At 47.5% G+C, this 14,422-nt stretch overlaps 5 protein-coding genes across 6 annotated transcripts in view; 2 read left to right on the top strand and 3 right to left on the bottom strand.

Annotated features, from left to right (window-relative positions):
* Window positions 1–10,159, bottom strand: part of LOC132259563 (type 1 phosphatidylinositol 4,5-bisphosphate 4-phosphatase) — a 64,412-nt gene extending 54,253 nt beyond the window's left edge. Inside the window, exons 1-5 of one of the 2 annotated variants that reach the window (XM_059757252.1) lie at window positions 10,023–10,159; window positions 9,768–9,909; window positions 9,211–9,587; window positions 8,168–8,332; window positions 6,625–7,107 (exon numbers count right to left, since the gene is read on the bottom strand). In XM_059757252.1, coding sequence (XP_059613235.1) covers window positions 6,991–7,107; window positions 8,168–8,332; window positions 9,211–9,587; window positions 9,768–9,852 — 744 coding nt within the window. In that variant the 5' untranslated portion in view covers window positions 9,853–9,909; window positions 10,023–10,159 and the 3' untranslated portion in view covers window positions 6,625–6,990. Of the gene's footprint in view, window positions 1–6,624; window positions 7,108–8,167; window positions 8,333–9,210; window positions 9,588–9,767 lie in introns of both variants that reach the window. The other variant, XM_059757251.1, reaches the window with a different exon arrangement.
* Window positions 140–5,681, top strand: LOC132260311 (transcription initiation factor TFIID subunit 2). The gene is made up of 5 exons (XM_059758344.1): window positions 140–1,234; window positions 2,092–3,031; window positions 3,705–4,362; window positions 4,422–5,340; window positions 5,403–5,681. The coding sequence occupies exons 1-5, from the start codon at window positions 344–346 to the stop codon at window positions 5,616–5,618; spliced, it is 3,624 nt and encodes a 1,207-aa protein (XP_059614327.1). The 5' UTR covers window positions 140–343; the 3' UTR covers window positions 5,619–5,681.
* A 129-nt stretch (window positions 10,160–10,288) lies between the features above and the next one.
* LOC132260989 (uncharacterized) lies at window positions 10,289–10,933 on the bottom strand. The gene has a single exon (XM_059759445.1). The coding sequence runs from the start codon at window positions 10,931–10,933 to the stop codon at window positions 10,289–10,291; it is 645 nt and encodes a 214-aa protein (XP_059615428.1).
* A 475-nt stretch (window positions 10,934–11,408) lies between these two features.
* LOC132260030 (anaphase-promoting complex subunit 2) lies at window positions 11,409–13,869 on the top strand. The gene is made up of 2 exons (XM_059757933.1): window positions 11,409–11,517; window positions 11,581–13,869. The coding sequence occupies exons 1-2, from the start codon at window positions 11,464–11,466 to the stop codon at window positions 13,849–13,851; spliced, it is 2,325 nt and encodes a 774-aa protein (XP_059613916.1). The 5' UTR covers window positions 11,409–11,463; the 3' UTR covers window positions 13,852–13,869.
* Window positions 13,763–14,410, bottom strand: LOC132260033 (DNA polymerase epsilon subunit 3). Its single transcript, XM_059757935.1, has 2 exons — window positions 14,011–14,410; window positions 13,763–13,947 (listed from the first exon to the last, which is right to left on the bottom strand). Exons 1-2 carry the CDS (start codon window positions 14,279–14,281, stop codon window positions 13,856–13,858), a joined length of 363 nt encoding a protein of 120 aa, XP_059613918.1. The 5' UTR covers window positions 14,282–14,410; the 3' UTR covers window positions 13,763–13,855.
* Window positions 14,411–14,422: the final 12 nt, after the last annotated feature.

Genomic DNA, 14,422 nt, shown 5'->3' with positions numbered 1-14,422 from the left:
CGCTTTTTTGGACATAAAATACACGGAAAGCTTTTCTTAAATTCATAAAAAGTCTATTAAATAATGCTGACAGACGTTTTTCTCGCTCCTTTGGTGGGGAGGGAATTTTCTCCTCCATTGAGCAAATTGAGCTACAGTGTTGTCATTTTTCTCTTGTGCAGTGTTGCGATTGTTGTTTATCCTGTGGAAAAGCACCAAATATGCAATGAAGAGTGCTGCAAATAGTCAGAGTAGTGCGAAGATGAAAAAGGAGAAGCCCGTGGAACCCACGCGAACGTTTAGAATATAAGTATCTCCAGTATTTCCCTAGATTTTCCTCTGCAAAGCGCGACATAACCTCAAAATGTTGTTTGCAAGCAAAAAGTCTAATTTCCTCTCTTTTCCCGACTCCTTTACAGCCCACCAGATAGTGAGTTTGACGGGCATCAGCTTCGAGAAGAGGAACATCATTGGATCCGTGGAACTGACCATCGTTCCCACGTCTGACCGGTTGCGATTGTTGCGGCTGAACGCGAAGCAGTGCAGCATCTACAAAGTCAGCCTCAATGACCAGTACGAGGCCAAGTTCTTCTACTTCGATCCCTTCCTGGACATCTGCGAGAACGACCCGAAGACCAGGAGTCTCGAGGTGTTCTCCAAGCTTCACCTGGCGGCGGCGCAGAAGGTGGACGCGGACCTGAATGCCGGCGAACTGGCCATCATCATCCCCAACGAGGCCGCGCATCTCGTGGGCGAAGGCAGAGGGCTGCGCGTGAGCATCGAATTCTCGCTGGAGAATCCCGCCGGCGGCGTCCACTTCGCCATTCCGGAGGGCGAGGGCACGATGACAGAGCTGGCGGCGCACATGTACACGTACTGCCACGAGAACAGCTCCCGGCTGTGGTTCCCGTGCGTGGACAGCTTCGCCGAGCCGTGCACGTGGAAGCTGGAGTTCACGGTGGATGAGAGCATGACGGCCGTGAGCTGTGGCGATCTCGTGGAGGTCGTGATGACGCCGGATCTGCGCCAGAAGACCTTCCACTACGTCGTGTCGACGCCCGTGTGCGCCCCCAACATCGCCCTGGCCGTGGGACCCTTCGAGATCTACGTGGATCCGCACATGCACGAAGTCACGCACTTCTGCCTGCCGCAGCTGATGCCGCTGCTCAAGAACACCGTGCGATACATTCACGAGGCCTTCGAGTTCTACGAGGAAACGCTCTCCACAAGATATCCCTTCAGTTGCTACAAACAGGTACTGACCAATCACGCGCTTTCTGCGAAAAATCTAACATTGGAAAATCGTTCAAAATCCATTCGACTATGCAAAACCCAAAATCGTTATTTTTCAGGAGAAATTTGCCAAATTTCTCTTCAAAACTCTCAAAACACCTTCAAATTTCTCTGTAATAATTATTTTGTGAATATTTCAGTTGCTTTTTTGAAATTTTTGACTGAAATATGGCTAAATTTAAAGAAAAACTGAAGATATTATTTTCCAAAGTCGATTTTAACTAGTTTCTGAGACGATTTTGTTTAAAAGAAGTTTGCAAAATTGACTTTTCATACTTAATATGAACTTTTCTTTAAAGTTTTTCAAGTAAAAATTTAAAAGATATGAGAAATATTCAGTTTAAGTCTGAAAACATTGAAGGATCATTCTGAAAATTTACAATTATTTCTCGAAAAGACATTTTATACGATTGACTACAATTTGATGAAAATTTATTTAAAAAAAAAATTCTGAACAATTTTTAAAGAGTAAAAAGCGAATTTATCCGCTGAAAATCTTGAAAACATAAATGAATAGACAATATTTCCTTAATACTTGATCTTTAATCGGATATTTACGGTTTTACGAAAGGTTTTACGATAAAAACGAGTGTGAAATTGGAAAAACCTCCTAATTTTTGGACACAAGAGATTCTGTAATTAATGCTGAGGAAAATCTGTAGTCGAGAGAAGAGAAAACCCGTAAAATGGGTCTTAAATTCATCCTCAAATTCCTTTTTCTACCCACAAAATCTTCTAATTTCTCTAGTTAAACACAGATTCAAGTCTTGTGCCGTGAAATTCTCTGTCACGCTAATGACTTTCGCACCTTTCGCGTAGGTGTTTGTGGACGAGCTGCAAGTGGAAGTGAGCGCCTATTCCACAATGTCCATCCTGTCCACGCATCTTCTGCACTCGATTGCGATCGTGGATCAGACGTTCGTGACGCGCAAGATCATGTCGAAGGCGATCGCGGAGCAGTTCTTTGGCTGCTTCATCAGCATGCAGCACTGGTCGGACACGTGGCTGGCCAAGGGCATCGCCGAGTACCTGTGCGGGCTGTACTCGAAGAAGTGCTTCGGCAACAACGACTACCGCGAGTGGATCCAGTCGGAGCTGGCCGAGGTGGTGCACTATGAGGAGCAGTACGGCGGCATTGTGCTGGACTGCAGCCAGCCGCCGGCGCCGCTGCCCATGTCCTCGTCGCAGCCGCAAGCGGTGCAGCGTCAGCCGGAGATCCTGCACTACTTCCCCATCCGCAGTCTGCACACGATGTCGCCCAAGTATGTGGAGGCGCTGCGGCGGAAGGCGCATCTGGTGATCAGGATGCTGGAGCACAGGATTGGCCAGGAGTTGCTGCTGCAGGTGTTCAACAAGCAACTGGCGCTGGCCACAAATGCCGCCACCACGAAGATCGGCAGCGGCCTGTGGCATCATCTGCTGATCTCCACGGACGTCTTCACCAAGGCGATCTTCACGGTCACGGGCAAGGACATGTCTGTGTTCATGGATCAGTGGGTGCGCACCGGCGGACACGCCAAGTTCAGTCTCACGAGTGTGTTCAACAGGAAGAGGAACACGATTGAGCTGGAGATTCGCCAGGACTCGGTGAATCAGAAGGGCGTCCGGAAGTACGTGGGACCGCTTCTGGTGCAGCTCCAGGAGCTCGACGGGACGTTCAAGCACACGCTGCAGATTGAGAACACGGTGGTGAAGGCGGACATCACGTGCCACTCGAAGAGCAGGAGGAACAAGAAGAAGAAAATCCCTCTCTGCACGGGTGAGTCTCCAAGTTTATCCGTTTCAACGAGTTAAAGCGGTTTAAGCGCTTAAGAATGCTTAGATTTCAGACTGAAAGAATCGATTTCTGTCTTCATTTTCTGGTTTTGTCGGTGGAAAATGCATAGAAAAATTGTGAGGTTATGAAATCGACTTAGAAATCCTTTTTTGGGCTGATTTTAATCCTTCCAAGCCTGGAAATGAGTAAACATAGCGAATATCTCAATATTTCCACTAGAATTTTGCCACTTTAAAGCACAGACCGCTGAAATAACAAGATTGAAATGACATTTTTGAGGTTATGATTGACTTTTAAGCTTTTTCTTACTCAATATGAAGGTTTTTTGGACAAAAATACTCAAATTTGCCAAGAAAAAGAGAAATATTCTCAGCTTAAACATAAAGTTGGTAATTTTGAGGGTTATTTAATCACCAAAATTGGTCTTAAATCAATCACATAACCTAGAAAATCAATTTAAATTGATTTTTCTAAGCAGAATAATGTAGAAAAAGCTTCAATTTGTTGAAACAAAAGCCTTTTCAATGCAAATATTTCACTAACACTCCCACAAAGTGATGTTCACCACTTCTGACCATGATATTTGCCCCTTGGCGTGACTGTGTGTCTTCAACTTGAGCGATCTTGAGCGCTAATTGAATTGTGTTTCTTGCAGGCGAGGAAGTGGATATGGATTTGTCCTCGATGAATGACTCTCCAGTGCTCTGGATTCGCCTGGATCCGGAAATGACGATTCTCAGGGCGGTGAATGTGGAGCAGCCGGACTTCCAGTGGCAATTCCAGCTGCGCCACGAGAGAGACGTCACAGCGCAACTGGACGCAATTAGGGCGCTGGAGAAGTACGCGACGCCGGCGACGCGAATGGCGCTCACGGACACGATTGAGAATGAGCAGTGCTTCTTCAAGGTGCGCTGCCAGGCGGCCACGTGTCTGACGAAGGTGGCCAACGCCATGGCGACCAGTTGGCAAGGACCGCCAGCCATGCTGACGATCTTCCGGAAGCTCTTTGGCTCCTTCAGTGCGCCGCACATCATCAAGCAGAACAACTTCTCCAACTTCCAGCACTACTTCCTCCAGAAGACCATCCCTGTGGCCATGGCGGGTCTGAGGACGTCGCATGGCATCTGTCCGCCGGAGGTGATTCGCTTCCTGCTGGATTTGTTCAAGTACAATGACAATTCTCGGAATCACTACTCGGACAACTACTACAGAGCGGCACTGGTGGATGCGCTGGGCAATGCAATCACGCCGGTGATCTCGGTGATTCAGCAGGGATCAGCCATCACGGCGGAGAATCTCTCGCCGGACGCCAAGTGAGTCTTATTCGCTTGATTTCTGAGTGAAATGTGATTTGGAAATGCTCCATTTTCAGGCTTGTTCTGGAGGAAGTGACGCGTCTGTTGAATCTGGAGAAGCATCTGCCGTCGTACAAGTACTCAGTCTCTGTCTCCTGTCTGAAAGTGATCAGGAAGCTCCAAAAGTGTGGCCATTTGCCGCCCAGTCCGAACATTTATCGCAGTTATGCGGCTTATGGGCAGTATTTGGATCTCCGCGTGGCCGCGATGGAGTGTCTGGTGGACTTTGTGAAGGTTGACGGCCGATGGCAGGATCTGGAGCATCTGCTGGATCTGCTGGAGACAGATCCCGATCCAATGGCCAGACACTTGCTGGCGAGGCTGCTCATTGAGAATCCGCCCTTCGTGCGCGGCGACAGACATCGTCTGGACAAGGAGAAATTGGTGGAGAGGATCTGGATGACGATGAATTCTGGGCTGACATCGGATCCTGTGCTGCGATGTGATCTCGTGGATCTCTATTATGCCCTGTATGGACTGAAGAGACCATTCTGTCTGCCCACGCCTGAGCTTCAGGCCATCATGAAGCCACAAAAGATTCCACCAATTCCCAGAGCGATTTCTCCAAAAGTCATCCCTCCAATTCCCGCCTCACTTCCTGACCACCACGCAATTCCGCTGACTGGACTGTCTGGGGAGTCCTTCAGTGAGGCGCAGAAGCGACGGGCGGATCAGATGAGCGTGGAGACGCTGCTGAAGATGGAACCGAAGACGGAACCAATTGAACTGCCCGATGTTGATCTCATCAGTCCGCCTGTTCCGCTTCCCGTGGACACGCCGGTGGCCAAGAAGCCCAAGACAGAGTACTATTCGGACAATTCTGTGTCTCTGCCGGGAATTATGGGCGCCACTGGAAGCAATCCTGTCGGCTTTGAGCCGGGAATGTTCAAGCAAGAGGATGATCAGCAGTCAAAGACGAAAACGGATCAGCCAAAGGTGAGATTTTCCTTACTTTCTTTTGAAAACATTGAGTTGAAGAGATTTCTTTGTATTTTCAGCCCAAGAAGAGGAAGAAGGACAAGAAGAAGCACAAACACAAGCACAAGCATAAGCACAACAAGGACAAAGACAAGGACAAGGAGAGGAAGAAGGAGGAGAAGAAAGATCCCAATCTTGCGCGGGTTCTGCATGTCAAGGAAGAGACTCAGGAGACTCTCAGCTCTCCGGACAGTTCCAGTAACAGCAATCTTATCAATCTTGACTCCACTCTTTAGGATGGGGAACAGACGATGAAAGTGTATGAAGATCATGGTGAAAATAAAATGATAAACAAGAGATTTGACGTGTTTTTGGAAGTCCGCCATTTTGAATATTCCTAAAACATATTTTCCTCCTTTGCTCAGTCTCTATGGCGTGTATCAGCTCCAGATTTTGGGATGTTATTGCTGGTTTCAAGATCTTTCCAACGATCCATTGCTTGAGGACCTAGGTTCTTTCAGACCCTAGTTATGGATCAAAATTTGAAAATTTAAATTGTCATAACTCCGGTTCTAATTAATTGATAGGAATAATTTTGAGATCATTTAGAGAGTCTCTTAAAATGCCATCAAGCATCTCTAAAATTCAAATATTATGACTTGATACAACTACCGCTAGGGGCGCTAAAGTCGCTAAAACGAATTTCAAAATTTTAAAGTTGTATAATTCGAGATCCAAACGATGGATTGTCTTTAAATTTTAGTATGTTGTAGCTGACATCAAGACCTTAACAGTGATTCATCATTTATGGGGATTGAAATTATAGGAGCAGAAATATGGAGATTTAAAGTTTACACTTTACCGGCCGATATCTCCGCTGTTTACTAACCGATTTGAATAACATTTTAATATGTTGTAGTCCAGATCAGGATGTCTCTAAAAACAGGTCAAAACTTCCAATGGAAATAATAGAACCGGAGTTATTCCGGTGTTTCAAAGTATTGATTTTTCATAAGAAATAAATGTGAAAGAAGACATGAGAAATGTTGCATATAAAGACTAAAATGTTCTTTATTCAACTCTCTATCTTGCTATACAAAATAAAAGAAAGACAATGGTCTCAAATTATCATCATTGTTACAACTTTTTTTCTTTTGAGTTTCTCATTTTGCCTTTTATTGTAATGTTTTCTGTTAAGGATGTTGTTTTTTCAAGAACTTGTGTTTATTTTCCTTCACTTTGCAGTAATAAGAAATTGTTTTTCTGAAATAATTTAGATGTTAATCTCTCTCTCTTTCTCACTTTTTTTACCCTATAATTATATATTTTCACTAATATTTCCCAAGTTTTCACAAAAAAATATTGATGTTAAAAAATAATTATTATAAAGCAACAATATGTTCAATCGTTTTTCCTTCTTCATCATCATCTTCATCTCACATTTATAAGGTAAGAGCTAGATACTTTTATAGTTTATGTGTTTTTACTGTCGATAAACCTTGCATGATTCTCTCGAGGGATACATGAAAGAAAAGAAAATTAGAGGAATGCCTTTATCATCGTTATCTCTCTCTCTCTCTCTTTGATCTTTTTGGTGTCACAATGCGTGGCCTTCGTCTGCAATCCAGAGATGTCTTCTCATAGCCGCCGAGGAGCCGCGCAGCGTCCTTACATTGGACCATCTATTGTGCTGGTCTTCAGCGTGCAATAGTAGACGCTGCGCCCGAACAGGAAGAGTGCGATTAGGAAAGCCCCGATGTAAGCCACGTACATTCCGCCGTGACTCTGCAACAAGAAACCGCACAACATCAGCAATCGCAAGGCGTTAAAGCCCAAGAATAGTAATTAATAAGATGAATGATGTGAAGAAAGTCAATAATCGCCTCGTTGCAACTTAACGTTTTCATTAATTATATTGACGGCCACCTGGTGGCGTTAGTGTGAAGTACAACCGAAATACGAATGAGAAGGCGTTGCAAGACAAAGTTTAGAGTTTATTTAATGCGAATTTCAGCTGTCAGAAAGTCATTTGCTCTTTTAGGGTGCTTTTAGGGCAGAATATTCCAACTTCTGCCCAGTTTCTGGCCATTTTTCCACACAAGGAAGTTCGGAAATGTTCTTCAGTGGAAATTAAGCGCATTTTTCCGTGTTCCTCCGAAACTAATCTCAAGGAACTTCTAGGAGTTTTAAACGATTATCTAGGAAATTAATTCAACAGGGCGAAATAATGAATTCTAGTGACAAAACATCTTCATTCGCGACTGTTCTGTGAATTCTTGAAGGATTCTGCTGCCCAGAATATCCGGAAAGATATCTTTGTTATGATATTTCAGGAAAAATCGCATTTTCGTACTTACAAAGAAGAAACAGAAGCCAAAAGTACTTCTAACTGCTGTCTAAATGCAATTAATTTCCTTGGAAAGGGTCAAAGGACGTTCAGAAACACATAACCTCAATCTTGTGCATTAAAATATGCACAAATGGCCAGAAAAATCCAATAAAAATGTGTTTATCCACATTATTGTCTATTTCCTTAGTATTCACGTAAATTTTCTGGCGTTTAAAACGTTTCAGACTTCGCAAAAGATAAATTCCCCACATTCTTATAATATACTAATCGTAATCTTGCAACACCTTTTAGCAAATTCACATTTTCAGCACTAAAGAACCCCGGCAAAGAGCAATATTAATGCGTAATATTTCATCTCAAGACGTCTTTTTTGCTATTTAGTGTTTGTTTAGGCGTAATTTGTTAATATTTATTGGTATTTTTGCCAGAAATTTGAGTGAATTAATCGAATTCGAGAAGATACCGCCAAGAAAATGTAAGGAAAAGCTCACTCACCGCCGCATATGAGTATGTTCCGGCCGTGACGCCGATGCCGATGACCAGAAAGACGATGCCAATGATGAAGAACAAGATGCCGCGGCCGCGCGAGAACTCAGAACCGACACTGGACACTTTTCGGCAATGAGGGCATCGAGCAAGGGAGTTGTTGAGAGTGTTGAACTGCAATTGCGGCGGAAAAAGAGAAGAGAAGTGAGATTAGGACAGAGTGACAAAGTGTAGAGATCATATTTCATGTTTGCACTTCAGCTTCAAGCGCGGCGTTATTTGTTATAATTCAAAGCCAGCCTTATTTGCCCATTTTCTCACCCTCGCAAATACATAGCATTGATTGTGGAAGCCAAAATAGATGTAAAACTGAATGAAAAACACCACAATTGCATCATTTTGCAAGAACAGAGCAAGAAATTACGGTGCTAAAGCTAAAAACTTAAAGACTTCATTGAATTCTGTCACATTAAAGGCAATAAAATTGTTTCTAAGATCAGAAATTCAAGATTAACTGACATAATTATGCTCTTAATTAATTCCAGATTTTCCTGAAATATTCCCAGACTGTGAAAAGTTGATATTTTAGACCAAATACACTTGAAAACTACTAAAAAAAACCGACTTAAGATAATAATCTAGAGGGTGTTTTGAGAGTTTTGAAGTAAATTTGGCAAATTTCACAGCAATTTTGGACTTTGCATAGTTCTGATTCACCCATCGAAGCAAGATAATAACCATAATCAGTCAAGAAACCCCCTAAATAAATGTATATCGAATTTATAAGCCATAAAAATACGCTTTCTTCAGTAAAAACTCGCTGATTAGGAAGAAAGAACACCGATAAGTTTCCCAAGAACACAGCAATTGAGTAACTGTGTTGAAAAAGAGCTGAAAAATTTTCTGGAAACTATAAATTTTCCAAATAATCTCGTTCGTTAAACAATTCCCCGATTGATTTGTCACAAGTATTTATGCTTAATTGGCTCTTGAGGCTGAAATTAACGATTCTCCTGTCCGGCGATCAGGAGAGAGTGTGTGTGGGGGCTCACCAGAAAGGTGTCGGAGCAGTGGCCGCACGTGATGCGGCACATGCCGGGCATTGAGGGCACGGGCGGCGTCACGGGGCTGGGGGCCAGGTTGATGATCCTCTTGCAGTTGGGGCGCGGGCACGCGATGCGCTGCGAGGAGCTCTTGCAGATGAGGAGGCAGTTGCACGGGCAGCGCACGTACTTCTTGCCGGGGGGCGCGTTCCGGATGGGGGTTGCCTCGTTGCACTGATTGCACTTCACCACGTGCTGGTCCCGCTTGAAGGTGATGTCAATCATGCCCTGGCACACGCGGCACGTCACCATCGGCACGGCGCCCGCCTGGAAGGTGGGCGGGAGCTCCCCGGGCCCAATTGAGGACGCCGTGGTGGCGTTTCCGCCTGCAAAATGGGGGCGAAGCAGTTAGAGGGCTTCCCTGCGAATCGATACGCCGCGCACGGCGCCCAGCGATTGAGGGCAGACTCTGGCCATAGGTCAATAGTCAGGCTCTTGCGCCCAATCGCTCTCTCTCGCTCTCCCGGATGAGTCACCCAAACAAAGACTCCCCCAAACACACGAACCTTGGGCATTGCGCTCCACATCGCCGTCGTTCCCGTTGTAGTTGATCGCGTCGCCCTGGAGCAGATGCTGCGTCTCCTCAGCCATGTCGCCTTCCTGATGCCCGGACGCCACGCAGGAGTCGCACGGAAACGAGACTGCGGACTAAAAATAACAATATAGGCAGGATGACAAATCTCCCTCTCACGCACGCCTGATTTCCGCGGTTTCGCCACCAAAAGAACACCCCTACGGCCACTCTAGGCGCATCTACGTACTTTTCACGGTGTTTGGGGTGGGAAATGGCACTATTTATTGCCCAAATTCCGCATTAAATGAGAAAATGACAATAATTTTGCAAAATTTTGACATGAAGAACAAAAACTGGTGCGCGTGAAGTTGGCCGCGAACCGAGGGAGAAAGTTTGAGTGACAGCTACACTGCGAAAAAAAGATGGTGGCGGGAGCTTTCGAAAATTCAGTGGTAAAGTTTGCGAATGAAACAGGGGAATTTCTACAAAAACACCTTTATTAGCCATGCAGCCCTAGCACAGTGCACCGAGATAGGCGGCCTGATCGAGTGGCGTGCGTGAGGAGCAGAACAATTCGCCAGTGGCCACATTTGGCGCAAATGCGACGATGCGCAGGTCGCCATTGCCGGCAATTTGAAGAGCTGTGCTGAGCGGCGCGCCGGTCCTCAGATCTCCCGTGATGGGATTGTAGGGCGAACAGCGCGCCCTGGCAAGGATGCATCCTGTGGCGTTGCCCAGCAGAGCGATGCGGCCTGCGGAAGTGGCCGCGAAGGCGGGATTGACGGCCAGCGCTTGAGTCATGCACTCGTCCATCAACAGTTGGCTGTTTCGGCGCCGAATGCACTGCACGAAGGCACAGTGAGCGGTGCACACGGCTGTCGGCTGGAATGTGTTCACGCACGCCGCGTATGTGCTGTTCACGAGGTAGAGCGCCGCGCACTGCGCCAGAAAAGTCGCCAGAGCACCGTTAACGGCCGGCTGCTGGGCGGCGCGAAAGAAGCAACCGTAGCACGCGTCGCGTGAAGTCACGACGGTCTGCGTGGCGTTGCAGATGAAGTTGAAGAGTGCCATCAGGCGGTTCGTGTTGTTGGGGCATTTGTTGTGGGATTTGAATGCCGCGGCGGTGAACACGAGAAAAGCAACGACCAGCAATCGCATTGTCACTGAAGCGCAAATCGCCGTGTTTGACCAACTCAACCGCCATTTCCACCTTCGCGCCATTTAGTTTTTGCGCGCAGAGACGCTTTTTGCCCACACAATTCATTTATCAATGGAATGGAAACAGTTTATTGTAAGGGAACTGAAAGGGAAAGCGCATTGTGGGTTTAGTGTAATTTAATTTAGCAAGAAAAAACAATGTCGTATTTAGTTCGAATTATTTATTCTCTGCACACAAATTAAGAATGCTTTTCCGTTCATCAGTGAAATTACACTTAATCATGCCTTAAAAATCACTCTTATCAGGCATGAGTGAGCAGAAAATGCTTCATAAGGGGACAAGTGCTCCCTCAACCCCTTAAATTCATACGCCCTTGACAAAGGGGTGGAAAATTCAAACAACCGCGCGCTTTTGCTCGTGGGACAAATTTATCAGCTGATTTGGGACAAACACAGCAACAGAAAAAGTGTGGTTATACTTTGGCCGGCTGCGCATTCCAGTGCTTGTTTATCATGTTTTCCCAGTGAAAATGGATAAATTGTGGGAGAAAACGGTGGAAAACTTCCCTATCTTGGACAGGAAGGTAGAATCTGAGGATAAACTGAGAGAATTCCGGTGAAAAACTTCTATTATTGTGTAATTTCAGTTGATGATCGCGGAATCCTCTGAAGATGATCTCAAGACTGTTGTTGATGAGCTGATTCGCATGGATATTGCTGAGAATGTGTACGAGACGGTGTTTATTGAGATTGCGACGGAGTTGAGACAGAAAGTGGCGCCGAAGTTCTGGCTGAACTTTCGCCAGCACAGCGATCAGGATGACGGCTTTTGTCGCTTCCAGAAGGCCGTGTCGGATCTCCGGGAGGACTTCAGGCTCTTCTCCAGCATCGTCGATCGCCTCAAGGTGATGCGCAGTTGGTGTGACTTTCGGAAGATCGAGAATCGCGCCGATGAAGCTGAGCGATTCAGCGAAATCTTCCGGACGACGCTCTTGTCGCAATTGCCGGTGAACTTCAACGACATCGTCGTGGCTTTCTACAAGCTGTCGTTCAGGGTGTTCGCCAACAGTCACATGCACGAGGTGTCGGATCCGGACGACTTGCCGGAGATGGACGAGATGAAGTGCAGCGGTTGTCAGTACGAGGCGGACAGCTGCCGATGCCAGGAGCTGATCAACGCCTTCAACAGCACCAACAGACATCTCATCGAGATGGGCTTGCTGGATCGCCTGGCGGGCTTCACGCTCACGAATCTCATTGAGGAGCGCATCGAGACGTCCGTCCGGGAGATGTGCAAAGGCGTGTTCGCCTCGAACATCGACACGCTGGAGAAGTGGCTCAGCGCCATCGTGATCAACTGGCTGATCAGGATCTACAATCTCGGGTGCTTGAAGATCGACGAGGAGAATGCGAAGATGAAGGCCACAATTGCTGAATTCCACATGAAGCTGAACTTCTTCATGTACGAAACGTACGCCAATGTGATCATTGAGCAGTTCTTCGACATCATCATCGACTTCCCGGAGTCGCAGCCGGCCATTGATGATCTGAAGGTGTGCTTCGAGAAGGTGGATCTGCGGCCGCACCTCGTGCAGACGCTGAAAGTGGCGCTGGAGACGCGCCTTCTGCATCCCGGCGTGGACACGGCGGACATTCTCACCGGCTACGTGTCCGCGATCAAGGCGATCCGTCATCTGGACAGCAGCGGCGTCCTCCTGGAGACCATGACGGAGCCCGTGCGCGAGTACCTGCGCAGCCGCTGCGACACGGTGCGCTGCGTGGTCACGGGACTGATTGAGGACGGGCCCACGGATCTGGCCGAGGAGCTGGCCAAGAGTGAGGCGCTGAAGGAGGAGGGCGTCGCCGTGGTGGACGATCTGGCGAACTGGGAGGCGTGGATGCCGGATCCGGTGGACGCGAATCCCGCCAAGCTGAAGCCCAATCGCTCCGCTGACATCATCTCCATGGTCGTGGACATTTACGGGAGCAAGGAAGTGTTCGTGAATGAGTACAAGAACCTCCTGGCCGAGAGACTCCTGCTGCAGCTGGATCTGAACTCCGACAAGGAGATCAGGAATCTGGAGCTGCTGAAGCTCCGCTTCGGCGAGAGTGTTCTGCACAGCTGCGAAGTGATGCTGAAGGACATCAGCGACTCCAAGAGGATCAATGCGCGCATCCAGGGCGACACAAACTACTCCGACGCGAAGATGTTCGAGTTCTCCAGCCTGATTCTGTCGGCGCAGTTCTGGCCGGTGTTCAAGAAGGAGGATCTGGAGCTGCCCGAGGCCATTCAGGGGCAGTTCGAGAGCTACAGGAAGAGCTACGAGACGTTCAAGGGCAACAGGACGCTCGTGTGGCGTCCGGTGAGTGGGAAAGTGACGATGGATGTGGAAATCATGGGGAAGGTGACAGAATTCACCGTCACGCCAACGCAAGCGACCATTATCTGGCATTTCCAAGAGAAGACAGAGTGGAATCTCACGGATCTGGGCAATGTGATGAAGATTCCGCCGTCTGTGTTGCGTCGGAAGATCACTTATTGGCAATCGCACGGGCTGATCAAGGAGACAAGGAGTGGATCTTTCGTCCTGGTGGAGGAGACGACAGATTCGGACCTGGAGGAGATGCAAACGGAGCCACAGGACATCTGTGATGAGGACGAGGAGGCGGAAAATGTCGTGGCTTCGGCCAGTGATCAGCGCGAGGAGGAACTTCAGGTCTTCTGGTCATACATTGTCGGCATGCTGACAAATCTGGACTCCCTGCCGATCGAGAGGATCCACCAGATGCTGAAGATGTTCGCGTCGAATGAGAAGGGTGTGGAATTCTCCCTGGAGGAGCTGAAGCGCTTCCTGCAGACCAAAGTCCGGGAACATCAGCTAATCTTCGCGTCTGGAGTCTATCTTTTGCCCAAATAAACATTTATTCACCAACAATCTCCTCCTCTTCATTCTGAGCTGTCGCCTTGGACTCCTTCTTCCTGTTCTTCTTCTCCTGTTCGCTCTTCCGGAAGGCTGCGAGGAAATATTGGACGTCAGACGGATTGAAAACACGCGCGCGCTTCAGTCTCTTCTCACCTTCTTGGAATTCCTTCAGCGGCTCCAGGAAGTCCTCGAACTCCATCTCCTCCAGGGCGTCCAGGATGTCCTGGCCCGTGATGGCCTTCCGACTGTGCGATCTGGCGGTGTTTGTGGCGGAAGCGGTGAGATAGATGACAAAGACAGAAGCTGCTCTGCCCAGAACATTGCGCGCCTCTTTGCCCACATTCACGCCATCCGGCAGCGCGTCCTTCACTATCCTCTGCACTATGGCGCCCGGCAGGCTGAGATCCTCTATCTTGTCCACCATTTCCACGGGAAATTCACTGAGAAAAGCCTTTTGTTGTGAAGCCGGGAGGGAAAAAACGCGGCATAACCAAAATCCGCACTGTCAATTTTGTGTTTTTGCTTCGGAGATGCGAGCCGAAGAGGCCAAATGCCAGCCAAGAAC

Source organism: Phlebotomus argentipes, unplaced genomic scaffold, assembly GCF_947086385.1.
Source record: "Phlebotomus argentipes unplaced genomic scaffold, Phlebotomus argentipes genome assembly scaffold_18, whole genome shotgun sequence".
Classification (NCBI taxonomy): Eukaryota; Metazoa; Arthropoda; class Insecta; order Diptera; family Psychodidae; genus Phlebotomus; species Phlebotomus argentipes.
This window is presented reverse-complemented; position numbering and strand designations above follow the sequence as displayed.